This window comes from Eleginops maclovinus, chromosome 6 (assembly GCF_036324505.1).
Source record: "Eleginops maclovinus isolate JMC-PN-2008 ecotype Puerto Natales chromosome 6, JC_Emac_rtc_rv5, whole genome shotgun sequence".
NCBI classification, from domain to species: Eukaryota; Metazoa; Chordata; class Actinopteri; order Perciformes; family Eleginopidae; genus Eleginops; species Eleginops maclovinus.
In genome coordinates, this window is record NC_086354.1 from 20476293 (window position 1) to 20503393 (window position 27101).

At 40.1% G+C, this 27101-nt stretch overlaps 2 protein-coding genes across 2 annotated transcripts; both read right to left on the reverse strand.

Annotated features, from left to right (window-relative positions):
- Window positions 1-524: 524 nt before the first annotated feature.
- On the reverse strand, window positions 525-10480 carry ralbp1 (ralA binding protein 1). The gene is made up of 10 exons (XM_063886386.1): window positions 10379-10480; window positions 8196-8498; window positions 6103-6582; window positions 5024-5373; window positions 4390-4551; window positions 3581-3712; window positions 2933-3043; window positions 2669-2790; window positions 2460-2580; window positions 525-2343 (listed from the first exon to the last, which is right to left on the reverse strand). Exons 2-10 carry the CDS (start codon window positions 8443-8445, stop codon window positions 2044-2046), a joined length of 2028 nt encoding a protein of 675 aa, XP_063742456.1. The 5' UTR covers window positions 8446-8498; window positions 10379-10480; the 3' UTR covers window positions 525-2043.
- Window positions 10481-11845: 1365 nt separating this feature from the next.
- Window positions 11846-26007, reverse strand: twsg1a (twisted gastrulation BMP signaling modulator 1a). Its single transcript, XM_063885079.1, has 5 exons — window positions 25362-26007; window positions 24079-24237; window positions 17075-17174; window positions 12916-13173; window positions 11846-12315 (listed from the first exon to the last, which is right to left on the reverse strand). The coding sequence occupies exons 2-5, from the start codon at window positions 24202-24204 to the stop codon at window positions 12134-12136; spliced, it is 666 nt and encodes a 221-aa protein (XP_063741149.1). The 5' UTR covers window positions 24205-24237; window positions 25362-26007; the 3' UTR covers window positions 11846-12133.
- Between the last annotated feature and the right edge of the window lie 1094 nt (window positions 26008-27101).

Here is a 27101-nt window from a genome sequence, read left to right on the forward strand (position 1 = left end):
AGATAATGTCAGTTTGTGCTACCATAAAGAAGATACAACTAGATTTTCATCAGTAAATAAGTTCATTGCCACTAAACTTGAGTGATTTGAAAATGGAGGAACAAATCACACAACATACATTAATCCCATCAAATTATAGTTGAGCTTTAATTTTGAAACATTTCTTGTATCCGGTCTTTTTCAGGCTGTGTAGTTGCTACTTGACACAACTACTTTCCAAATCGGAAACCAGATAAAGCAATGACAAAAAAAACAAAGGGGTGGTTTCACTATCTCTTGGCCTCTTGTCCATCCCACCGCCTTGATTCACAAAGGTTTCCAATTACATGCTTCACTTCCTCAAAATGGATGCAAATGTTGTGCAAATATTTTATGCAAAACCTCATCAGGTTGGGAGGGGACATAAGTATTTGGACAATGTGTAATGGAAAGTAAGGAAGTACTAAATATAGACTTCACTTCCAGTAGACATAGTTGACTGAAGGTAAACAGTGGGCAGTCAGAAAAAGACAAATAGGCAGATACATTTATTGGATTGACATTTTATTCTTCACAGCATTATTTTGTCTGCAACAATAAGCTACAAAAAGCTTGGAACAATATGAAAATAACCTCATGAGAAGCTTCTGAGCCCAAACTAGTATGTATTTGCTTCAGTCACAGGATTAATAACACGTTGAACCATGAGTCCAGATGAGATTGCTTGATTTACCCGCAACCAAAGCAGGGGCATTCACACTAGCATACTCCATACAGCTCATTAATAAGAAAAATAACAAATGACAAAACACAAGAGCTGAAAATACAGTATGTTTGCAATCTTACAATGATATACACAAACGGTAAGTTAGTCAGGTCATGCCTTTGCTTTAAATATCACTGAACAATGACAGTGCTTAGCGAGTCATGGATCAGTTGTGAAATGAAATGATTGACTTGTGATCTTGAGGGTTTGTTTGACTCATTTCCAACTGATGCCATGAACAATATCTCCACACATGAAGTTAAAAAACAAAACATGAAGAAATACACAACGAAACTAAACAAGCCTCTGTGTCTCTGCACACATTTTGGCGACAATAATCATCACTACAGATTTGTTGTTTCATCATTAAATTGGAAAAAATCCTTTTCCACGTTTCCTTGTTTGTGCAAGAGAGAGCAGAGAAGATGATTGCACAACAGCGTGTGACTGTAACAAAGCGGCCTCCAGCTGTTTGTCTACATTTTTTCCAGTGATGAATATTCTTTTAGTTGCGCATTTGTTTGCCGTTAATAGTTTTCATCCACTGGTCAGTTGCGAGGTACAACGCCACTGTGCTTATGTGCATCTGCCGTTCAAAGAAAAGAAAGCACCTACGATATATCTTTACATATTCATATATTACCAAAAAAGCTGTAACTTAAAATCAATGCATTTCCCGAATAGTCAACCGTATTCTTCAGAATACTACTTAAATATATAATATATAGACAGACCAATCATAAATTCTTCATTATTCAAAAAGCTTTTTGTATTAGTGGTTCTCTGGCATCTTCGGTTATGGCACAGTGGTCTCTATCCTAATGTCTTATTTGCATTAAGGTGAGGGACATAGTGAGATACAGGGAATATGGTCTGGTCTGTGTTTATTTCATGAGAACCAGGAAAAGAATAAACGTTATGTCTGATACTGACAAGGCGCCTGACTGTTGTTACTTTCTTCCCTCCCCTACCTTTCTTTATGAATCCCTTCATTTCTCCTTTCTTCATACAGGCTTGGCACTGTGGATTTGATTTGCTCCACCTAGTCTTTCGCAATAGTAGCCAGTTGTCCACTACAGCTATATTTTATTTGTATTATTATCATTTTTTATTTGCGTGGAAAAAATGGGAAAACAAGTTGTGTGATTTCTGCTTAAAGAGTCGGGACGCTTTAGACATACCCGCCACTTGGTGGACACTATTACTGATGAACTCATGGATCCAGCAAAGTGAGATCTCCAGTGACACTACAGGACAACTGACCAGCGGTAGAGACGTACAGCAGCACCGAACACGTCTCACATGTTGGTGTCCCTCCTGTCTTTGTTTGGTGAGGGTTTTGAAGGATCTTTAGCTGCTTTGCCATTGGCCGATGCAGCGACTTCTACGCCGGCAACCACAGCAACGATGGAGCGCTTGGTTTGCTCCTCTGCGCGGGGCTCCGGGCTCGGCTGCGGGGGCGGGGCTTGCTCAACTGGCGGCTGGACGGTCAGCTCCTGCTGCAGTTTGTGGCTCTGCATGAGGCGGAGCTGTACGCGGAGCTCCAAGATGGCTTCCTGCTCCTCGTGGATGGCCTGGTTCAGGTGAGTGTTTTTGTTCTACAGGAAAATGACACACATTAAATCATCTTTCAGGTTTTATAAGGATCACATCCGTATTTTCAAATCACATAATCAGAAAGAAAACCATGTCATGTCACCAACGTTTTGCTCACCTCCAGTTCCTCGTTTTGCTTCTGCAGGTCCTCCAGAATCATCTGCAGCTCTTCCTCATCTTCACTCTCGCTTTCACTGTCCGACGAATACTCCTCTGTCTCACTGCGCCCCTGCTGCCGACTGAGGAACACACCGAAGGTTTATAATTCATATCTTTAGTATAGTTTAAAATATATTAAGGACCTGAACATTTTCAGTCTTGTCTCACCTCTGTATGTCTGCAATCTCTGCCCGCAGTCTCTCGATTTCCTCCTTCTCGGTGGCAATCTGTCTTCGCAGCACCTGCTCCAGAGAGATCAGCTCCTCCTGCTCTGTCAGGATCTCGTTTTCCTGATGATTCAGGGGGAAACACAAAAGTTATTCCATCTCAGGTTGGTTAGTAAGAGCAAATGGACTGTAGGCAGAATTTGAATTAGTTCATTTATAAAACAATAGACACATATTGTGGCATTTTCTGTGTTTGTTTACTCACCTGTGCTAAGAGGAGGTTGATGACTTCCTCTTCGTTCTCGGTCATTTCCTCTTTTGAAACATCTTCCTTTGAGAGGCTTGCTATCTCCTGGGCTATCTTAGTCTCACAGTCCTAAAATTCAAAAGGACGAAAGATAATGAAATAAAAACTATGTTCAAACTTTTCTTGTTTTCCTTGTACTTTCAAACTTATCAGAGGGACATAAATATCTAAAGTACTGTTGTACTGGATTGCCTTATATGGTGTTTATCTGTGTGCTTTATGTGTATTAGCCTGCTTTCAATCCAGTACAAGCACTAAAAATGTACATAAGTGCAGTGATCTAAAGTAATCCAGGTACTGACAGTAGTTTTGATATATTAAAAAGTGAAATATTTATATTTATAATGCTCCTTTAATTGTAATAGTTATATCTGTATGCTCTTGAACAGATAAGGTTGCAGATTCTCTCTTTAACTTTTAACAAAAAACAAGAGAAAACATAAAGATGAAATTGACTGATTTTAGTTTTCCTCTAATTTTCTTAAGCTATTTCAAAAGATTGTGTCGTCAATTGTTCTCATAACTTCACAGCGCCACTCTCAATATATTGGTATGTTTTATCACAAAAAATAAAACACAGACAAAAATATTTTACACAGAACTAACCTGGCGCTTGGCCTCCCTCAGTTTGCGTTTCAGAGCAGTCAGGATTCTCTGCACCTCCCAGAGCCGCTCCTCTTTAGACAAGTCCTTCACCCCCGCCTGCAGGTCCCTGTGCAGGCAGTTCAGCAGGAACTCCTAACACACAAACATATTTATATTCAGTTTTCACTCCAGAGCAACTTAAAATGACTTCAACGTCTATGCACAAACCTTTAAGATGCATGTCATTTCCCATGCATTATTTAAAGGCGGTATTTCTCTAGAAAGAAATCCAATTAGGAAACAGATTGATTTTTAGGACTGCCTTTTGCAAAATCCCTCATGAGAAGTTGAAGAAGGCAGCAGCAGGTTAGGCATCTCCACTTTTGGTTTTATTTTGCCATGTTTTGCATGATCTGCCATATATTAAAGGACAGGAACTTCTGGCCCACAGAGAACAAATATTAAGTCCCGGTACACCGAGTATCAGAGGCAAAGATGTGCGCTGCAACAGAAGCAGCTTACTTTGCTAAATTCCTGCTGCATTACTTTGCATCTACTCTCAAGACTTTAATGCCTAAAAATAGTGTCTTGCTTAAGGACTTTTTAGGCAGGTTGCTGCTCCCCAAAAAGAACAAATTGATGTGTTTCAATCATTTGTTTTGTCTGACAAATACTCTATTCACAATAAAACACAGTGTAAAAACGTTGAGGAATAATGAAGGGTTATGTGAAGGGTTGCCTGTCCGGTCTCTGGCTCCAATTTCATACTAACCAGACATGAGGGAGGTGTCTATCGCTGATGAAGCATATTTTGAACATTGTAGCCTCACCTGTCTTCGGATTTCCTCTTTGACGCTCTCCTGGGTCTCGGGCAGCGCCGGCATGGTGGCCATGTTAGACCAGCGGAGCGGCCGCACCACCGGCTTCAGGACCACGTCTCCAAACAGCTCCCTGACGTGTGTGAAGAACATGTAGAGAACACGGTTCCCGATCTAAACACAAGGTAAACAAATCAGTAAACACATAGCACACACTCTGTACACACTGCATTTAGGCTTGCAGGGTGTGTCATACTGTTTGTAAAAGTTAAAACATCTTCTCTACCACACACACATTCCTGCATATTGACACATTTAATTGATCATTAATTAAGAGAAGTGTTTATTTGACGGTGTTGTTGCTCCTGTTAATTCAGAATAAGTGGAGCAGCCACAGCGTTTCCCCTGTGGGAATAAATCAGACTCACTAAACTAGGCCAGCGTTTTAAAGATGAACTGGCTATTTGATCCAATAAAAGCTTGGTTGGTTTGTTGCTAAGGGACTGTTTCTTATCCTGGAAGTAGAGCCTGATTTATTTTTCTTTTGGATGGTTAGTTGGCCTGTTGCTGTTTAATTTCTGCAACATTTTAACACCTATTTTTGACCTCTTCATCCACTCAGCTAGATCTATGCTTCCCCTCTGACCTGTATGGTTGGGTTGAGAACAATGGAGATGTTCTGAATATTCATCTTGGTCTCCAGCTCCCGGGTGATGACGTGGTCCATGTGCGTGACGAGCCAGGAGAGAAGCAGTCGGCTCTCCGGCGTCACTTCGGCCAGCAGCCTCTGGAACTCCGTCATCTTCTCTGCCTCCACCTGCCGACCGCAGGCATCCTCGAAGCGCTGCACCAGATCCCGACCCAATATGTTCTCCGGCAGCTCGCGCAGGTACTGCTTCAGGAGGCTGGCCACCGTGTGTGGGTCGTACTCCTCCAGGCAGGGGCACTCCTCCCGGTCGTACGCTGCTTTCAACTCATCCACCTTGGACTTCATACCTGAGAGGGAGAGAGGTTGATGTGAGATTCAGTTGAAGTATGGTAGTAATCAGGGATTCAATTTGGTTTTATGCCTCATGTATAAAAGCATGTTTTGAATGTAGAATTTCAGCGTTCGTACCTCTCCTGCTGTTCCCTCATGCACCAATGAAATCGGGATTTAACCTCCACTTTATTTAAATACTCACACCTTTCGAACAGCTTTCCCATTTGTAGTTTGCCTTCACCTCTATTCAGTGCAGTTCTAATCTATTTGACTTGACTTGATTTTAAGTCTTACAAATAATAAACCATCTTGTAACTTTTCAGTACACATGTTTGAATTTATCGTAGTAAAAATACCAAACAAAACAATTCTTAAATGTTTCATACTTAGTGCTACATAATCATTTGCATTCAGTTCATCAAAGGTTCCGGTTTAACGTTCAAGTAGCCTACAAGGTAATAAATACGTAGCACGTGCAGTGCAGAGAAAACAACATGGTTTAAGATCCTCAATAACATTTATAGATTCTGCTGAGTTGTTTTTATTAATTAAGCTACTTATCGCCTGGTGGCTTTATTGGTCATTCTCGTTATACTGTTCTCTTTGCGTTTTTCCCCCTGTGATCCAAACTGATTTCTTAAATGCTCCCTCTGGAAACAAATTCGTACCAGCGTAGGATTTGAACCCTGAGTTATCCCTTATTGCACCACGAGAGACAAATCATCAGCTCAAAGTGTGTGTACCTGAAACTCGGTAGATGCCTTCACACTTCATGCCATAGCTTTCGATGTAGTCTACACACTCTCTGAAGACGGCTGGCAGCTGGATGCCGTCGTACAGAGCGGTCCGCTTCACGGCTTCAGTCAGAGGTGCTCCGAAGATGGGCCTGAAGGTGGGGACCTCCACTGGGACAGGCTCTGCCTCTGTTGTGGGTTTCTTCTTCTTCTTCTTCTCCTTCCATTGTTTAACCACGTCGGCTGCAGTCAGATCCTTTGATTTCTTATCTTTGGCTTTGTCCTCCTTGGGACCCTTTTCCTTCTCCTTCTCCTTCTCCTTCTCCTTTTCCTTCTCCTTCTCTTTCTCCTTCACCTTGAATTCCTTCTCCTTCTTCTTGGAGAAGCTGGGCTTCTTGAACACATGGATTCCCTTGGAGCGCTTCATCTTGGACGGGCTCTCTGCTTCGTCTGCTGAACTGTCCTCCTGGAAGGCGGCGTAGCCCTCCGCTAAGAAAGTAAAGAAAGAGGGGAAGAAACAGAAACAGGGTTAGATTTGAGGGGAGAAACTCCCCCGTTTTCATATCCTCCTCCTACGGCAAAACCATGATAGCAGTGAAACAGAAACAGGAAGAGAGGTGTGTGAGGGAGAGAAGATAGCAAAGGAGGGGGAGAATGGGGACTTGGAAAAGAGGTCAGTCACAGATTTAGCATAGCTCCCACAGCACCTTATGCCTCACCAATGTGGAAATGAAGATTTTAGTTAAATACATTTATGTTTTGATGTTTTTAATGCAATTAAATCTTATTCACTGCGTGTTGTAGGAAAGTAATATGAGAGCCAGGTAAAATGAAAAGGCAATGATTGATTGACTCACCCTTGTTATGAGGTCAGCATTGTTTAACTGATGATTTATAAGGCAAGACGTTCTAAAAGTCCTTCAGAGAAAAACACTTCGGGTCTTATTTCTAGCTGCATTAAGTTAAGATATTTAATCCCTCACTCCAAGTCTGTAATCCTCTAGAGGACTCGCAAATCTCAATATTTTAGAAGAATTCCTCTGACCTCCCTCTAGGACAAGCTCAGTTAAAACCTTTTTCCTGACAGCTACACCACACAGTCAGAGAGTCAGTGGCCTCTTTGTCTCTTCTAATCTACTTTACTCGGTTCCAGTTGTATAACATTTCTACCCAAAACACACCTACACTCGTCTCTGTGGGTGTGCTCTGAACTGTCCATCTCTTCCTCTCTCCCACCACACCCTGGTGATAGAGCTAAAAACAGACATGGAAAATATCCTGATACTAAATGGGACAATGTGCCTGAACACAACTCAGTGAAAGACACTTCTCCGTGCTACAGGCAGATACAGCCGACAGGAGGGACAAGCTGGAAGCATGCTCGTTCAACAGCTATTACTGAGGAGATCTTTGGCAACAATACAATGGTAGCCGAAGCACTGTATGCATTTATTAGCTTCCAAATGGGATAGGAGAGGGAATGTGAATGTCAACTAATCCTATCAAAAAAACTGATGTCCTGTATAAAACAAAAAATCTACAAAAGCATTAACAAGCACTAAACTGTTTTTGCTCATGCGAGAGCTTTGACCAAGAATGTAAATCCTGCCCATTACTCAATTAGCATTCATTTGCATGCGATACGTATACCGACTCGTTTATCTTTTGCATGCAAGGTTGACAAAAGGCTATTTCAGATGTATAAGATATTATGTAATAATTAAGTAAGGTGTTAGTACAGTAAATAAAATGTGTGCAGCAGAAACAAGCATTCCGTGATGGGAAACTTAACATAAAAACAAACATATATCCTAGATTGCGATTTTCAACATGTTGTATAACCAACATTTTAAAATACATTTTATCCACATACCCATTATATGGTTTTGTTATTTCCATAAATGTTTTTATTAATAAGTCAAAAGAAATATTAGGATTACTCTGACCCAGACTTGTAGCGCAAAGTCACTTAAAAGTAAAGTTTGTCCTGAGCTTTCAACCATCTATCTTAACTTTGACAGAGATTTAAAAATGGCTTGCAAAACTTGCCGTTAAGTGACAGTTACATAATAAACCCTCAAGGTGAAATGATAAGATCTTACTTCTTTTCTCCTTCTTCTTGAACTTGTTCTTCTTCTTGCTGTGCTCTTTGTCGTCGTCTGAGACGTAGGCGTCGGGTGCCTCGTGGTGATGTCCATCGTGAGGCGGCGATGGTTCTCCCGTGCGGTACAGCCCGGGGAACTTGGTGGGACTGATCTCCTCAGAGCTGGGGGTGCGAGCCACGCCCCCGGGGTGCTCTGCCCGGCGCTGCTCTACAGGGCTGCTGCTGGGGGGCAGGAAGCACTCAGTCATGACTTCTCGGGCCAAATCACTCCTCCGACTGGAACATCACCTCTCCATCACACCTGCAGCGGACGGGATAAGAGGCTCTAACAACATAGTCTTTTATTCCACCTCTCAAAAGATCTGGGTTCAGTTTGCCTACACATACTTCAAACATTCCTCCCGCTTGGTTATCATGCTATCTGCCTCTTCGTTATGAGAGAGACAGTGGACAGGTCTGTGAGGTTTTATAGCTTTTGGAAATTCAGTTGTTGCAACAAAGTTTATAATTGAACATTCAAACTTTATAATGAACTGAAAGTTAAGACATGGCCTTAAGCCTTAATTAAAGAAGGGTTGAACAATAGATTTATTTAAATGAATAAGTGGAACAGTTTCTCTGGCCCTACTATGAATCTGCTTAGCACAGCAGAAGTGGCTTATTCTGTTTGAGAGGAAATTATAGCACCACAAATAAACATTACATTAAGAATAGGAATATTTAAATGAAAATCCAAACATGTTTGCCTCATCAAATAGAAAACCTGTTAGATTGAAGGACAATGACGTAAAACAATTCAAAATATTCAAAAACATTTTAAACATTTTCAAAACCCAGAGACTTAAAAGTGGGATAAAAACATCTGTAGTCCATTCCTGCTTCTTATTTTCACTAAACAAGTGTTGACAGTATGAACAGAACAAATGCAACAATAACGTCTACCCAGCAGATGGTGCTCTGCCCTATGAACTTCTATCACTTCCTAATTCCGATTCAGCCGATTCTCACAACCTATTGTCAGCAAAATCAGATCTACAGTCCACCCCACCATCATCATCCACATGAACAGAGGTTTAGCAGAAACATGGCCTTGCCGTCTGTCCACGAGCAGATATTTTCTTCAGCTGTATGTTACACAAACATTTGAAACGATTGTCTGCCTTGTTTATGTCAAACACCACTTTGGCCTCACGTACACGCTTTGAATGACTCCTCTAATGAAATATGATGACTGTTTTACAAACCTACTCGATCGTGTGCAATAATTACATTTATTCTGATCCAATATAATCTTATTCTAGTGCAAAATGACAACGTATACATTGAATGTATTTTAAAAACTGTTGTTGTGCATTGTTGCTGAAGTTGTTTGGCTTATATCCTGGTGTTTTTTTGTGTCCTTTAACTCCACTGATCAGGACTAGCAGCCCTAATTTCGTTGAAATTACAATAAAGGCTCAGCTGTCAGTGTGTATGTTGTAGGAAGACAATTAATTTACGAAATCACTGCAAAGGGGTGGGGTGTATTTATAAAAATGGAAGTTTAATTTACCTTCCTAATCACTGTAATAATGTTCTTCAAACTGACGGTAAGTTGAAGATCTCATGTGACAAATCAATACAAAACAAAACCACACATTTAAATCTAGAAGTCAGTGTGTTGGATTCACGATGCACCACCTAAAAGACACAGGTGATAAATGATGCAAAACCACTGTCATTTGCTTACTAACACTGTCTTAATTGAACTCTGGACAAAACCCTGTTAATTAAGTCTGCCTGACATCTTAACCTTCCTTCGCTGTGGGCAGATTATCCTTACTATTTTCTTATCCTGTCCTTTCTATATAACGCTAATGTTACTACAACCACTCAAAATTCATCACCTTCCTGTTACAATACGCAGTGTAATTCTTGCAGTAAGGTATATAAGTAAGTTGACATTAATAACATTAAGAAAGTAGAAGCTCTCTTCTGAATGGAGGGGCCCATCATGCTAACGTCAGTTCAGCTAACCTGCTAAGCTAGCTCATTAGCCAGTCTGTACGTCGCGATTAAAGCGGCTGTTTCCTTCGTAAAAAAACAACATAAGATACAAAGTAAACTACATTTGCTTAACTGTATTTCGTAACCGCTGCACTGTCATTAAACACGCAAAATACAAAAGACAAGAAACTTTACCAAAAACTATCCCGTTCGGTCAGTTTCAGTGGAGCTTCCGCTTGTCTGTATTCTAAATAAACCCATCTGCGCTTGCGCGAAAGCCGAAATGCATGATGGGTGATGTAGTTCGAACGGTACGTTTCCGTTTTCTTCCTTTATAGGGTATATTGGAGGTCAGCAACCAACGATTTAGTGTATTAACGCCACCTATTGGAGAGGAATGAGGAGCATTGGAATTGGCAAACAAACACAATTTTTAAAAAGGGATAAATGAAACAATTACAAAATGAAATGTATCTCAATCATACCCGTTTCTTTTAAGAAATGTAGGAGAATGTATATTTCTTTTGTACTATAGTTTTCTCCGGTGTAATTATGTTATTTCTCATCAATTTATCCTGATATTTGTTACCTTCTTTTTTGTCATACCTGTTAAAGCCTAATAGTAAACATGTTTGTGTTAATCCTGTGTCCTATTTTCAGGTGGGTCAATATCCTTTTTTAAAATACCCTAAATATGTTTATGTCCCCTAGGACTCAGTATTCTAAGTTTTGATAGTTTTAACCTCTGCTTCACCAAACGGTATTTGTATATCAGATAACTGTTGTTTTACAGTAGTAAATGAGTAAATATTGAAACATTTCATACACAATATCCTGCCTTCATGCGATTTTCCAGCCTTACCTAAGTTCTCTCACCACAAAAGTATAGTCTATGTAGGTTTCCTTAGCCCAAAATAATCTGGAATTAATGAAGAATGTTTAGGCTGTGGTCTCATTTTGATCTTAACCACAAGTGTGATGTTATACAAGCCTGCGTACAAGATAAACTGTCAAACAATGTTTTGAAAAGCAACTATCATCTAAATTTGGTGAAACCACGTGCTATTCTGAGTCATGTGTACTTTCCCAAACTCTGCGGTTACACTCTGTACCCTGGTGGTCATCACGGACACATGAAACACATTAGTCCTCTGATCTTTGTTGGCACCATCTGCTCCAAACCCACAGCTGCAATGGCAAAATGAGGTCGTGATTCAATATCATAAAAAAAGGCAAACAAGGTCTCATTGTGCGGCCGGCACATTGGTCCGTGCAAACTGCAGTTTCATGCCAATTGGGAACAGAATCAGTGATAGGGCACCCTGCTGCCTTTTGAGAGCGCACGGGCATCACAAAGAGCATTTGTGTGTGAGGGATTGGCATCGGTAAACGTTCCCTTTCCTCTCCGCTTGCAAGCGACAGTCAGTGAGCAGCTGAACACCTGTGGAGCAGAATGGTATAATAACAACTTTGTTTCCCCAGGAAATGATGCGTTTCCTGACTCGGACAACACTAGGCTAAGATTAAAGCCGGAGACATGCAACTGGCGAGGACAAACATTTACTATTCCACTCATGCTATGCATTTTCATTTTTACACATCTTTTAAAAGGAAATATAGTGAAAGGTCAGCAACCTCTCTGTGATATAAAACAGATCCATGTCACCAAACATTTCTTTATTTGGCACGAGACTGGGATTTAGCAGACCATAATTGTAAAAATACGTTATTCATATACACCTCTAGTAAAAAACACTATTGAAAACATATCTAAAAATATACAGTGAAACATAACAGCAGAATAAAAACACTTTTGCAGGGTTTGCAGGAGGGCGTGTAGGGGGTATTTTACAAGGTAACGGAGGAATGCTAACACATAACAGTCATAGTTTCCTCTGCCCTCAGTCCTCTGGTATGGCCCACACATTGGTACCAATATGTGCCAACACTTCAGAAGAGACAGTTCATGCACTTCACAGCCTTGCTGCCGTAGTCCACGCACTCGGGTCCGATGCACTGGCAGCAGGCGTTGTGAAACCAGCGGTACTTGGATCCTCCCATTGACTCACAGTATAGTTTACACTGTCGGATAGACACGCAGTCGTCAAAGTAGACCACCGTGCACATGTTTTCTGAAATAAAATATACAGGGAGAGAAAATAACACATGAGTCACGAATCCAGTAAAGAGTTTTTTTTAGTTTTACAGTAATTACCTTTAACCCTAAATGTTGCTACTTTTACTTCAGGGGGAAATTAATTTGCTGCGAATAAGCATGACCATATGTGTTGGTGAGTTTAATGAGTTAACTTCTCTGCTCTGTGGGAACCATAAAGAGTGTGTCTTCAGGAGGCAGACAGCCAAAACACCCACAAATGAAAATAAAGAAAATGGCAGTGGAACAACACTTTTAACCCAGTTACAAATCCCTAAACTTGAGGTCTTCTTGGCAGCTCTGTCCCCCCTGAAATGACGAGAACCTGATCTACCCCAAACTGTTCTCAGCTCAAGACTTTGTAGAGTGCTTCAGCTCTGAGCGAGGCCTGATTTTATTACTACAGGTCTTAGTGAGTGTGCAAAATGCAAATAGGGAATTTGACTGGACCTGACAGGACCAGAAAACTATGTAATAATAAAGAATGTGAGCAAAGCACACTTTTCCTCATGTATAACGTATTCAGAAACTGAATGATTGATGTGGATGAGCTAAAATAGTCCTTCGGTTGGTTTACCTTGAGAGTCATAGCTGGCGTGGATGCTGTTGGCGGGCACAGAGACGTTCTGGTGCGGGTCAAGCGACTCGAGGAAGGAGACCATGTTCTCGTGATGGGAGAGCTCCTCGGCCACGGGGAAGGAAACCACCATCATGTTGATCGGAGCCTCGCCTTCGGTGAGGGCGCGGAACAGCGAGGGGATCGGGCGGTGCAGCTCCTCCACCGTGCTCTTCGACGTGGCCGGGGTGTCGCTGTAGTTCTTCGGGTTACACATCCCTAACAGGAAGAGATGGATGGAGATGTTAAAAGGTGGGTTCATGAAAATATAGAAAGAAATTCCTGTCTCTATTGAGAGGTTGAAGATGATGTACCGGTTTTAGTGATACAGTATATGACTTTTCCTCACATACCAAAAGGGTAAAGCAAAACAAATGGGACAAATAATAAGGACAAAAGCAATACAATTAAATAAATTACACTGGGTATTAAAAAAAGATATGTAAATAATAGACAAAAAACAAGAATGAGAAATGTATGCATTGTGCATTAAAGCGAATGCTCTTAATTATTTTATCCTTTTTTTGTATTTATATTCTAACATTTATTTGTTATTTTTATTTATTGTATACGTCAAAATGTATAATATATATTACCGAATATATTTTCTTATTCTTTTTCAGATTTGTTGGTTTTATGGCACTGCTGTGAATATTGTCCCCCTCCCGTTGGCTGTTTTCATACGTTTTTACCAGGGGCTTCACAATGTCAGACTTTTACTTTAAAAAAGGGGCCACCATTCAACATTCATGATAACAGTATTATCAAGATATCTCTAAACAATTTGCAGGCCAATTTGGTCCTTGGTGATATGACTATAGCCAGGATTTAGTAAATACTATGGCCATGAGTTAAAGTTCTCCCACAGCAGAAACACAACTACCTAAGACAAAGACCACTACCTAACTCAAAATGCTGCTTTAGAGCCTTTAAAGCTTAGGAGGTGGATATCTTAAAAGCTGGGAAATAAAAGCCAAACTAGTTAAAGTCTAAATAAAGCTAAACGCTATTTGGATCTCGTAAATTGACTGAACTGACCCTCGTAGCACACTGGTGACAGTTAAATGGTTTCACACATGATTTCAGCTCACAGAGGCAGTTTTGTAAAAACCACACAGCTGTCATGAATATCTCATCTCAATTAAGATCCTTTTTAACACTTCATTTAATTTCCAAAATACAGTAGTGGCCCCACATCCTCTGATAGGATCTTTGTAAACCTTCAAATGAGTCAAAGTGAATTACGGCTAATGGGTAAATCATTTAATGGGGAACGGAGTTTGACAGAGGAATTGGATTACTTACCATTGCTAAAAGCAGAGCCAGAACAGCTGTTTTAGATAAAGAGTACACATGGGTCCTCCCCCCTCCTCCCTTCCTCTAAAATACCCCCCCCTCCCCTCCCTTTCTGCTCCTGCTCTAACCACTCGCAGATTCACACTTCAAAGTATCCAGCGTTTGGCGAAGATAACATGTTTAGAGTGGAAACTTACTTAAAGTGGTCATAAGGCTAGCGTAGTAACAGAAAACAAAAACAAAAAAGCTATAAAAGAGAGATATATTCTAGCTCAGAGCTACAGGCTGTCCTCGGTGTGTTTTAAAAGGCTGTTCAGCTCCACCTCTGTAACATCTGTGCAGCAGCAGCAGCTAGTTCAGCTCGCTTAGTGTCAGATCGTTGCATTTGTGTTCCACATGAAAGAGTTTTAATAAAGCCTCCCTGTCAGCACGTACAGTAATATCTGTCCATCAAAGCTGATCTGAGAGATTAATGGTGTAAAGGGGCTGGGTCGCAGGGGCGCGGTCGATGAGGGAGCCAACAGTGGGACAGGACGCCATAATAATATTTTTAGTTTGAAAATCAATGAAATGACTACATAGAAAAACTAGACAACTACAATGTGATAACACAATCAGAAAGAGATGCAGAAATGACCAGAGGCACAAATCAAGACCCAAATAAACCAGGACTATGAAGCAAAGCCAAACAATTACAGACAAATGTAACAACACGATAGAAATGACCACAAATACACATGGAACAGCACACAAAAACAGATGCAAGACAACCACAAAGAGTCCCAAAACATGCAAAAAGATCCTAAAACGACTAAAGACATGCAAAACTACCACAAATGGCCGGAAAGAGATGCAATAAAGACCAGGAAGTCTATCCAAATTACGTAAAATGGCATGCAAAAGGTTGCCGAGTGACCCCAAGAAAACACAAAAATGCAAATAGGACCTAAATCCACTAAAAAGAATCATAAAAATGGGCACAAAGATGCAGAATGACCTAAAAAAATAATAATATCAGAAACAGAGACAGAATGACCAGCAAAGCCAATCAAAAAGACTTAAAAGAGATGATGCAAAAAGATGCAGACGGTCAACAAAGTCACAAAATGTTAAACATTTAGTGAAATAACTGAGGAGGTTACACACAAAACAAGGGATAAACCCTTAAAAAAAAGACACTAAAAGTTTGAAAACAACTCGGTCTGGGTCTTCCAACACATTTGACTTATTTAAGTGTGTTCTTACGACCCTTTAAATCTGTGCCCAGTTCTGTCCCGCCTCTGCCGGTTTGAAGCGTTAACAGCTGAGGAGTTACCAAGCCCAATGTTTTCTCGTTTCACAAATCCGGTTGTTTCGGATCTCGCTGGGATTTACACCCCCACCGCACCTCGCCGGGAGGCTGAGAGTCAAAGATCATTTTCGCAGGTCGACCTCCTCGTCCCCTCTCTCTTCCGGCTTCCTTCACGCTTTGATCTCGCGCAGGACCTCGACACTTCCTGTCCACATGTGCAGCAGCTGCTCACTAGTGACAATATTCCTTTAATTTCCTCCTGGCTTCTGCGTCACGTTAACCTCGACGTTGTCACTTCTCAGAGGCACCTTCATATCTGGCTCCCCTCGCCTCACACTCATCTCGTATCAGAGCAGCAACACTCAAACAAACCGTCTGCTTTCTGAACTGTCAAGAGCATTACAGCCACAGTTTCACTTTACCAAGAGAGAGTGCTCTGCGGTGGGGTGATGGAGAGGTTAACAAGACTGAAGTGTCACATGTATGGAAAGAGATTAGTGCCAGAAACGTTTTAAATATGTTGCAATCACAGTGATCAATTATAGGGCTCACTGCATACTTCCTGTTATCTGTATGCAACTCTAATCAACTGTATATAACTTCAGATTAATTACCTGCTTTATGTTTATCGGTATAAACTGCAAACTGACTAGACTCATTGAACTGTATACTGGTACAGTAAATACTGCAGACATCGTAGTTACACATATATTTTATGCACACTCTCAGGTATGATAAGTAAGAGGTATGCGAGTACTACTGTGTTTTATCTTTTTCCAATTGTTGTAACTTTGATTATTTTTGTTACTTACATATTTATTTTTTATCCCTGCTATTATTGCCCTGCTGCCTAAATTACCCCAAAAGGATTTATAAAGTTATATCTTATATAATCTTACTTTAAACATCTAATCAATCGTTTAAAATTACAGTGCAGTTTATTGTGTAAAATGATTGTATTTTTTTAGTGGTGGGGATAATGTACAGCAATTAGGCAACTATTGCAAAATTAACAAAAGGTAAAAAAAACGATGAAATTAAAAAGATATATTTAATAAATGACAATAAGGAACAGATTTTAAACTAATAGTGACAAAATATATTGTTTTGATTAAATTAATTAGAATTCATTTAAGTAGAAAACTTCTAAAAACTGAAATGAGTTGAACTATATTATATTTATTGAATTCAGACTGAAAACGTCTTGATATATTGAATAAAAAGCAGCAGTCGCTCTAGATTACATATTTTTACGAGAAGGAAAAACTGAAGAAACTAAATGGATTTGTCCAAACTAAATCAAAATCAGACTCAATTTCACTCCTGTGGTTTAACTTTAAAGTTGTACCTGACAAAGTTCATAATTCATACAATTCAAAAACAACCTTTGCTGGCACTAATCTCTTCTACAGATGTTCAGCTCGACAGTCATAGCGGAGCGTGGGCTACAAAGTAGATCCCGAAATGAAATGCTGACTTAACTTTGCTGTCAGCTGTAAAATATGTAGCTAATAAACGGAGACGCTCACTCACCCACGCAGTCGCAGCACTCTTCCCAGAGGTTCCCCAGACACAGCATGCACTCCTTACAGCAGGAGCAGTTTCCGTCAGACGGACGACACTGGCAAAGTTCCTGCAGGACACACACATACACACATTAAGCAACATGCATGTAACATATTAAACAGAACCGAAGATCCTCAATATCTCCGTTTCCAAAATAATGTGTATAAGACCGTCTGGTAAGCAGGAAATCGACTCACTTAGATTTCACTTCATCTTCATTTCTTACATTAAGAAATGTGCTTGACATCGGCTTTTCCTCTTTATCAGTTTAACAGATCCTGTATGTCTATAAATAATCATCACAATTGAAAGAAACATCACCCTTTGAGTTCCTGACCAAGTGTTCTGAGAGAAACCCAAACACAAGAACCATTTTTTTTAGCGTACTGAAACATCATCATCTAAATATTGTAAACAAGCAATTTATTTTAATTCAGTTAGAAGTCAGGAAGCATCTAGGTAAAAAAACAATGCTTAGTGTGTTTTTGGATGAATCAATTCGAGTTAAGAAAAACAAGTAAATTCTGCAGGGAGAAACCAAGGCACACAGCAACAAGATGCATCAGTGGTGTAGTAAATGGAGTGTTGATACATTATCAACCCTTTAATTTGATTCAATTCAAAAGGTTTACTCTATAATTGTTTTTAACATAATCATGTGTTTCAAAATGCTTCATTACTGCGACTTTGGACAAAACTGCAGTGGAAACAATTTTCTCATTAAGCCTATTCATGCCATTTAAACAGCACATAAAAAATGTAATGAAGAATTATTCTCAGTATAAAACATGAAGGCCTCAGTGTTAGAAATCCCCCAGCAGACTCAACAAGTGTCTTTGTTGATGCGCAAAAAGCAGACGTACCATTAAAGCACACAGAGCAACAGCAGGTTCCCTTCATGCACAGTAACTATTACTGCTCACGGCATGTGTGGTGTCTATCAAAGTATGCAACACCCCAATAACTCTGAGGGAGAAAAATAACCCTCTGCTGTTTCCATTCATAAACAGAGCAGGTTCTGACACGTCAAAGTTCACAGTGTTCAAATCATTTTCTTGAATGGATTTACACTGAATCTGAGGCTCAAGTACTGTACTTAAACGTCACACTTTTCCCACTCTAGAATTTAGAGGGGATTATAGTTGAGACATGTACCTGTGTTAAAAAAAATCTGTTAAGTTTATCAAAAATAAAATTGTTCTCAGTGAAAGTAACAGTTAAAATATTCAGATGCTGCTTTAACACTAAGGAATCAGGAATATAGACCCAACAATACAATTATATTATAAATAATAGACTTATAAGGAGACATGTTGCACAGTGACTACTTTTTATTAGTTGTTATAGTTGTTATATTTGCTGCTATTACCTAACCCGCGTTTTACCTCAAAAACTAAAGTTGCATGAGTGTAATTCTTACTCAAGTTCAAGCAGACATATTTTGTACAATATGTATTAAAAAAGGTAACGCAGTGCAACTACAACAGGAGTAAAAAACAACTTTTATAGCATGCTTTGCTCAAATCAACAGAAGGGGAAACAAGCTGCCATAACTCTTCTAAAAAACTCTGAAATATCTTCATCCTCTACTGCTCTTTGTCTCGGGGGACGGAGAGACAGTGAAGGAAACTAAATGTGTAGGTGGGGTTGAAAAGTGGGTGAGTTCCTCTTTCTTTCTTCCCCCCACCTCCCCGTTTTCTCCTGACACAGAACAGGGAGCACATTCCTCCAAGTCAAGGTCACTGCGATGAGGGAGGTGGAGGGGGGAGAAACAGAGGGAGGGAGGGAGGGAGGGAGGGAGAAGAAAACACCTGGAGAACAGAACATGTCTGCTCCCACCAACAACACACTTTCCCCCTCCTTTCCTCCCTTTTCCCTTCAGCCTCTCCCCCCTTTCTTTCTTCCCTTTTGCTTTCTTTTTCTGTTATTCTTCTCCTCCTTTATATGTTCACAGAAGCCATGTCCTACACAAAAACAGTCTCGCCTGATAAAAGACTCTCCCATGACTCACCAAGTGAGGGATTGCAAAACCACACACAGTTCACTTAATCACCAGCCTCTCTATCCCCAAACCTCTGATCAAGATCTGATGCCAGGAGTAATTATGACTCTCCAAGGTGGAATTATAAAAAACTAAACAGCTGCCCCGGGGAAAAACAGGGCTCTCGTATTTCACAATTCAGGAAACTTTAAACAACCATTTCATGGAAATAAAATATGCTCTAACAGACAGAGCCAGGAGATGGTTAGCCTAGCACAAACACTGGATACAGGGAGAAACGGCTAGCTCGTTCAAAGTTTAAAATATCTACATTCTGTCCCACTTAAATAAAGAGTTCAACATTTTTGGTTATACACTCTTTCACTTTATTGCTAAAGTCTACTATTAAATGAGAATATTGGTACTTCCACTGTCTGCAAAGTTAGAAGCTAGAGCCACTGGGTCATTATCTAAGGTTAGCATAGATACTGTACTGCTGGCCCTTCAAAAGCTTAAAACATTTACATAAAAACACTACATTTCTAAACTTAATAGTTAAATATTGTCAGGAAAAGACCGATTCACATTCTGGCCAAGTTTTACCTATCAAATAAGATGTTTTATTAGATATAAAGCTATAGCCAGGAGGGGATTAGCTTAGCTTAGTTTAATGACTGAAAACAGGGCGAATCCGCTAGCCTATCTTTACAAACTAGCTTTTCTATATCTAATCACAATGTGTTTCATAATTTGTTCAGCAGAAAGCTGAAATTTAAAAAGTACAATTTGTGGTTTTATAATAACAGCTAGCGGTTCAACTTCAAGAAGGGGAACTGCTAGCCTTTCATAAGTTTAATATCTACATTGAAACACTATATCCATCTTAGTGAGAAGATTAACAATTTTGTAAATATAGTTTTTGCGTTCTTGTCAAATGTTCCAAAAGGAGAACAATAAGGCATCTCTTTTCTATCGTGAAGCTAAAGCCAGGAGATGATTAGCTTAGCATAGCTATTGTATACAGGGGGAAACTGCTAGTCTAGCTTTATACATTTTGTAAGTTTTTATCAACTACAATATAAGAACAAATGTGTTATATATAATTGAATCTCTTTGGGCTTTGGACAGTTGGTTGGCCAACAAATGGAAACTTCTGATGGGCATTTTGAGTGAAATCTTTCATTTTACAGAATAAACAATCATATGCCCAGGATTAATCGCAGTTGCAACCCTACAATCTACATCCTCCTCACTGATGTGGTAATCTCGACTGCTTTCTCCTATTTGGCTTCCCTCAGGCAGAAACGTGCTGTAATCAGTGAAAACTCAGCTGCAGCGAGACAAAGGGGCTGTGGAGAGAAAGTGAACATGTGCAGCCTCGTCCTGCAGAGCGAACGCTGCAGTGTGTTAACTTTAAAATCTGCTGCCCCACCCTGCTGCTCAGAGCCGGCTCTGTGAATCTCTGCACTAAACTGTACATTTCCCTCAGCCAACCTCCCCCAACACACACACACACACACACCTCCTCCTGACCTTAGCCTCCCCTCCCTTCGCTCATGTTCTCCCACCCTCGGGGGTTTTGGGGAATTCAGACAAATGACTTGAGATGGCAGCAGAGCGTAAAAGCGAGCGTCGGGCAGCAGATCCCACTAATCACAAGCAACATGGAGCTTCTACAGAGGGGCTGCAGGCAGGGAGTTTCTCCTCCACGGCACCATCGCTCTCGCCTCTGACAGCCGGCGGGTCGGAGTCGGCGGGGTCGACAAAGCTACTAATGATTCATCGGCCGAAATAAGCCACCTGGAAGTAAAGAAGAGCAAGTAGCCACCACAAATGTTCTGCTGAGATTTGAGGTTTTTGTTACAATAAGTTTGTGTCAAAAACTCCTGGAAAAAAATCTGATCTGAAAGTCTTCAAATAAAACTGCCCATTAGAGACTTTCTTTCCTGTGACTTTTTACAGCTTTAAATTTGCACTGAATGCAGTTTGCATATGTTCAACAGTCCAGTAAAAATAGTGGGCCATTAATGTAATGCTGACAAAAACTATGAATTGAAAGGGAAAGGAATAATCCTCTGTTCCAACTATTGGTGACAATTTAAAAGTAAATAAGAGCAAACATTCCATAAAGATTTTGTATTTGTTTATCAAAATGTTCTAATTTGCTCATTTTTCTAAATGGCTTTTTCATATAAAAGAAGCAACATGAAGGCGTTGGACTCTCTTTGATTTGTTCAATAACTTGCTATTTAAGTTAACGATTTAAAGATATTTTTATAAACAATAATTTGGACAGATATACTTTATATGTATTTGCTACATGTCTTCTTTCAGCAACAGGTGCTATACAACACCAGGTGCATTATGGGCCGTTAAACAATATTTTTAAAGCAAGAACTTGGTTTTTAACTCAGTAATGGTGAACGTATTTATACATTTGCTTTCTGCTTTCTACGTTGTTGGTTTGCAATGGATGGTTGCAGCTTTAAGGTGTTTATATTTAGTGTATTGATGTACTGCATGTGCTGTGTGTCATTATTGACTGCCGCAAGGAGAGTTTCCCTTAAAGCAACGTACAATTAGGTTACTGCAGGTTAACTTTGTCCGAATTAGGGTGGAAGAAGGAAGGATTACCAACTAAGACCCCTGAGGGCGCAGCTTCAAGGTGATTTAATCATGGCACTTTTATTGAAGAATCTGAACCAGAAAACATATTCTTTAACGAAGCGAGTTTTAGGAACAGGGGCCCAAACAGCTAATCATTGCCTTACCCTAACAAGTAAAAGTATGGACGTGAATTACTTGTATCCCCGGAATTATTAAAACCGGTGTAATGGTATTTCCATTCTAGTTTGTTCCTATACATCAGAAAGTTCCTCAACACAATTTTCAAGAACTTGAAATTTAAAAAATGTCTGACTATTAATCCATATCAAAGCACCAAAACCAAAGAATCTCCAGTAACCTGAAGCCTTTATCATCACATCTTGATTTTTTACTAAAAATGCAAGTGCAAAACAATGTTGAACGAGTTCCTTTACGCCTCTGACTTAATTATACAAGCTGTTCATTTTAATGTTATGTTTTGATCAGGATTATCACAAACCCTACATCTCTAGTTCCATCATACAGAGAACTGAACAGATGTTTATAAACCAAAACATGTCTCTAAAAGAAGGGGAAAAAACTACAACTGCAACTCTGAATTTGCCGTCTATCCTTCATAGATTCAAACTGTTTTCCACCTCTCGTTTCAAAACAAAAGCCTTCATTATCTTACACAGCTCAACTTCTGTGCCAACAATCCAGTCTACCTCAACTGCCTGCAAGAAAATAGTAATGATAGTTGTGGTTAACTAAGGTCACACAGGTGAAATGGCCACTGAGGTTAAACACAGTACTTTACTGATGTTAATGTGAGAGGCAGGGCAGCTAAACACACAGCAGGTCAAACACACACACACAGAAGGACAGAAGACAAGCAGCAGCTCAAATTCGACCTGACAGGTGCTGGAAAAATAGGCCGACACTTCTCATCATATTTTCCCGTTAAAAATAACAGAAATGTCATGACAGGATTCGTGTTAGGCAGCAGGGTACCACCCTCTGTCTCTCACCTTTTGGCCTTCAGGGGTGAGGGAAAAAGCGACACGAGAGAAGTGATGTCAGAAAGTCAACAGAAGTGAGAAGAGTGAAATAAAAAGGAAACCGCACATAAATCAAAGAAGTGTTACAGGTAGAAAGCAGGTGTGCATGAAACTGACAGTGAGCTCTGTGCTGCTCGCTGTGAGAAAAGCCTTCCTCCTGACTTTACTCGGCTTATCGAAGGAATGCATTTTGAATTCTTCCCAACAGATTCCATCTTTGTTCTCCGTTCCGGATTCACAGACACATTTTAACTTGAGTTTGGCCGCGGCTGGGTTTCATGAGTTCTGTTTTTATGTGAAGTGTTTTCAAAAAACTGCCTAAAAGACATAACAGCGGGAGCACATTTTCTTGTGTATTTTTAGTCCGTTCTGCCAGTTTAATGCTAATTTAAATATGATTAAAACATGCTTTCAACTGCTCTAAGCTCCAAATCAACTCCGGCTGCAGACGACATTTAATTTGGGTTCTTGCAAAAAGATAATAGAAATCTCTGTTTACAAAAAAAACAGCTGTAACACTGAAGGATGAGAAGCTTGAACTTGGATGCACTTTAGTAAAAATGTTTCCACTTTAATCAACAGAAATGATCAGCAGCACTCAGCAGATTATCTGTCTGTTTGTTAGTAAGCAGTGAGGTACAGAATCAAAAATTCACAGTGGACGTCTGCTGTTTACATATTTTGGATCTTGCAGCAAACCAGATTTTTTGAGACATGTAGTTTAAAAACAAAGTTAAAAATACAAATTTAAAAAGGGGCCCTATTATGGATATTTTGAGGTTCATATTTTGTGTCTCTCCTGGGACATGTCTCCCTGCTTTAGTGTTCAGAAAGCTCTTTATGTTTCTCATACTGCCTGTGCTGCAGCACCTCTTTTCACCCTCTGTCTGAAACCAGAGCCCAGTCTGCTCTGATTGGTAAGCTGGCCGGCTCTGTTCAGATTGGTCACTTGCTAAGAGATATCCCTCCCCTTAGCATATTGCATACAATGTGTTGGCGCACTAGCCGATAGAAGCGTGACTGTTACATAATGATGTCACTATGATCCGAAAGTAAACAAAGGAATCCAAAGGAGGAGTTTCCGGCATGGGGATTTGACTTGCAGACGATTTACATGAACAAAAACCATAGCATTATAGAGGCCTCAAGAGTTTCATTGTTTAAAATATTCATTCTTTAAAATTCAAATAAAGATCCAAACATTCAAGACCTTGTGCAATTACATTTGCTAGTGACTCAGAAAATCAGTGCAGCAATGTTACAGAAGCGAAAGGGGAGTCATTTGTGGGTAACTCCATCATGCAGCAGAGAAAGTATGTAAAGAATACGTGGATGTCTTTTACCTGGATGAGACACTTGCTGACGTCGCTGGCGCAGAGGGCTTTGTTGCAGCCGGAGGTCGGGGACAGTCCTGAGAGGAGGAAGAGGAGAGCGGCGGCGGCAGGGAGGATCAGCTGACCAGGCCTCATCCTGACGGCTCACCAGCACGGCACTGGAAACACCTACATCAACACGAGACACAGGACAGGACCTCAGAGACCCGCACAAATAAACACAACTCCATCACACGCATTCCACAGGAGGAAAAGTGAAGAGCTGCAGTTGGTGCAAAAAAAGATAAGAGGACAATAAAGGTGGTGCATGATGGAAATGATACACTTTGGGATTCCTTACGCTGCGTAGGAGCCACTCTTGTTTACACAATTCCGATATAAAATTGCAAAGTAAAGCAAGAGGAACTGCAACCATCATCATGCCAGCAGTTTTTAATGTCAAAGTGGCTTCTACAATAAGGACATTTCCTACTTTTCTTTGCTTATATTAAACAGAATGTCTTTAGGTTTTGGATTCAGCAGAATAATACATTTAAAGTTATAACCTTTGACTTTAAGAATCTGGTAGTAGACATTTCCTAACTTTTAATAGACCAAAAGATTCACTGAGACAATAAAAATACAGATCATTCGATACGTTAAAATCATTAGTAGCAGCTCTAACTGTAAAATGTAATTTCTTGTTTTATATCCATAAACTAATGATGAATTAGAGTAGATTTTGAGCAAAGCAACTATAATTAATAAGGTATTTATCTGTATTCCCTTCATTTGAGTAGTTTTACAGTAGAGGAGAGATTTTTTTTAACATTGTGGTATTTTACAACTTAATTTTAGTGCTTCAAACTGCAGCAAAAACGTGTAGAAGTGTGTTCAAGGTAAAGAGAGATTTCAGCTGTGTGATGCAGAAAAACTTTGACATGTAAACATCACATTTCTAAAAGGCCTGCGTCACATTTCATTCAAAGCCAGACCTAACTCACACTGTTACTGAGGGATAACAACACACACATCTGGCAACATCAGCCTCCTTCACCTATTTTTCACAAAGTGTAGCGCGTGAACACACTGTCTGCTGCTTTTTACACTTCACCACTTTGCAGCACATTGTTCCACTTCAGCAGAGAACATGCGAGGAACATTAGCTGCCCCACTCATGGACGCGTTTCTTCACCTCTCTTTTTTGGGGCTCATCGCTAACAACAAAAACTTTGTTTCTCTCGCACGCAGCCACAAGAGAAAGCAGTGCAGGAAACAGCGACATAATAAAGTGAAAGGGGGTTTAAACTTACCTCAGCGCTGTTAACAAATCCGAGACTTTTCTTTTCAACAGGGAGAGTGGCTGTTTTCTCTTTGAACTTCTCCAGGATGGTGTTCTGCCGCCGCTCAAGTGTCCACTGTGTCCAGAGGGCGTCAGTCTCTCCGCAGCAGAAAGCGACAGGCAGTCGGGCGCCTTAAAGGCACACACTCCATTTTCTTCCCAACAGTCTGCGGAGGAAAACACCGGGCCTCAGGTCAACACACACACCGGAGTGTCTTCAGGGTGACGGGCGTGGAAGAATCCGCATGATGAACACCGACTGACAAACGTTTACATCTGCGCCACGCTGTGCGTAAAAGTCTTCCGCGTAAAATCTCCTTTTTTAGACCAAACTCGGGTCATTTCTCGCCGCCCAGGTGGGCTCTGTTTTAACTCCTTTTTTTCTACACAAGCAGTTCTCTCCCGAGCCACCCCCCACTCCATTACACGGCCCTTTGTCTGCGGTCTTATCAGCGGGTTTTGTGAGTGTCCTCATTAGGTGAGAAAGGGCGATTCGGAAGCTGTGAAGCTGCAGACTTCCCGCTGTGAAGCGACCCCCCCCCCCCAACAAAGCTCATTTGTAGAAACGAGAGTCTGCTATCGGGAGAGTCTCTGATGGGCCATTTCACTCCACATGTGTTTACACGTGTTTTCCTAAGACTCCATCAAACACAACAGGCCCCACTTCCAGCCTGCAGGGGAGGGACGGACACACCTTCAGTGAAAACAGTTTAAAAGTAAATTCAGTTTAAGAAGAGGGACAGTGTAAACCAAGGCACACAGTAATTAATAAAACATATTTAAACACGATGTGTCTTGTTTTCAAGCATTAACCCAAACGTGAATAAACCCCACTATCCATTGTAGTTTTGGTAATTATCGTGCATATAACCTTACATTAATCATCCTATATTAATTCCAGCACCCTTTGCACTCTGGTTTGCAATTTAGAGAATTACTTTAGCTGTTTTCTATATATTTATAGCTAGTTACTTTTGTATAAATATCTGTACATAGTAGTCAAAAGTTTTATATTTGGCTCAGCCCTCTTTAGTTATTCTTTGTAGCTGTAGATCTATTTCTTTGTGAGAATATTGAGAGCAACACAACGGAGTCAGATTATTTGCTTACATATTTACTTTGCAAGAAAATGTTAAATCTGATCTTTATTGTGACTTTAAATCAAAACAGTTGTTCGAAATGATGGTTGAAGTTTCGGATTATTATGAATGTGTCATTTGAATAATAAATGTATAGTTTAGTTAGACTGATGTTTGATCATAGAGGAGCTTTACAGAATTCCTTTTTTTCAGTCTGCAACACATGGAGCAGACTGGGTGTTCAGTGTTGAGTACAGCGACATCTAGTGGCCGAGATAAATAACGATTAAAGAGGGTTACTAATGACTACTCATAAATGTACTGTTTGTTACAGGGCTGCAACCTCAATTTGAATACTTTTAAAACAATATGCATTAAATATTATGTTTTTAAAATAATATTTAATACATATTTTCCTTTTTTTTTCCTACAGCAAAAATGATATCTTGATTTTGTCAACCGATCCTAAAAAAGAAAACCTGGGAAACGGCGAACCCCAACATTTTAGAAAAATAAAACCACTGAATGTTTGGCATCTTCATATCCCAAAATATATACATTTTACAGATAACATTAGATTCTTGTAATTTTCTATTCATCCATAAGCTTTATATTATCGACCTGTTATTTCT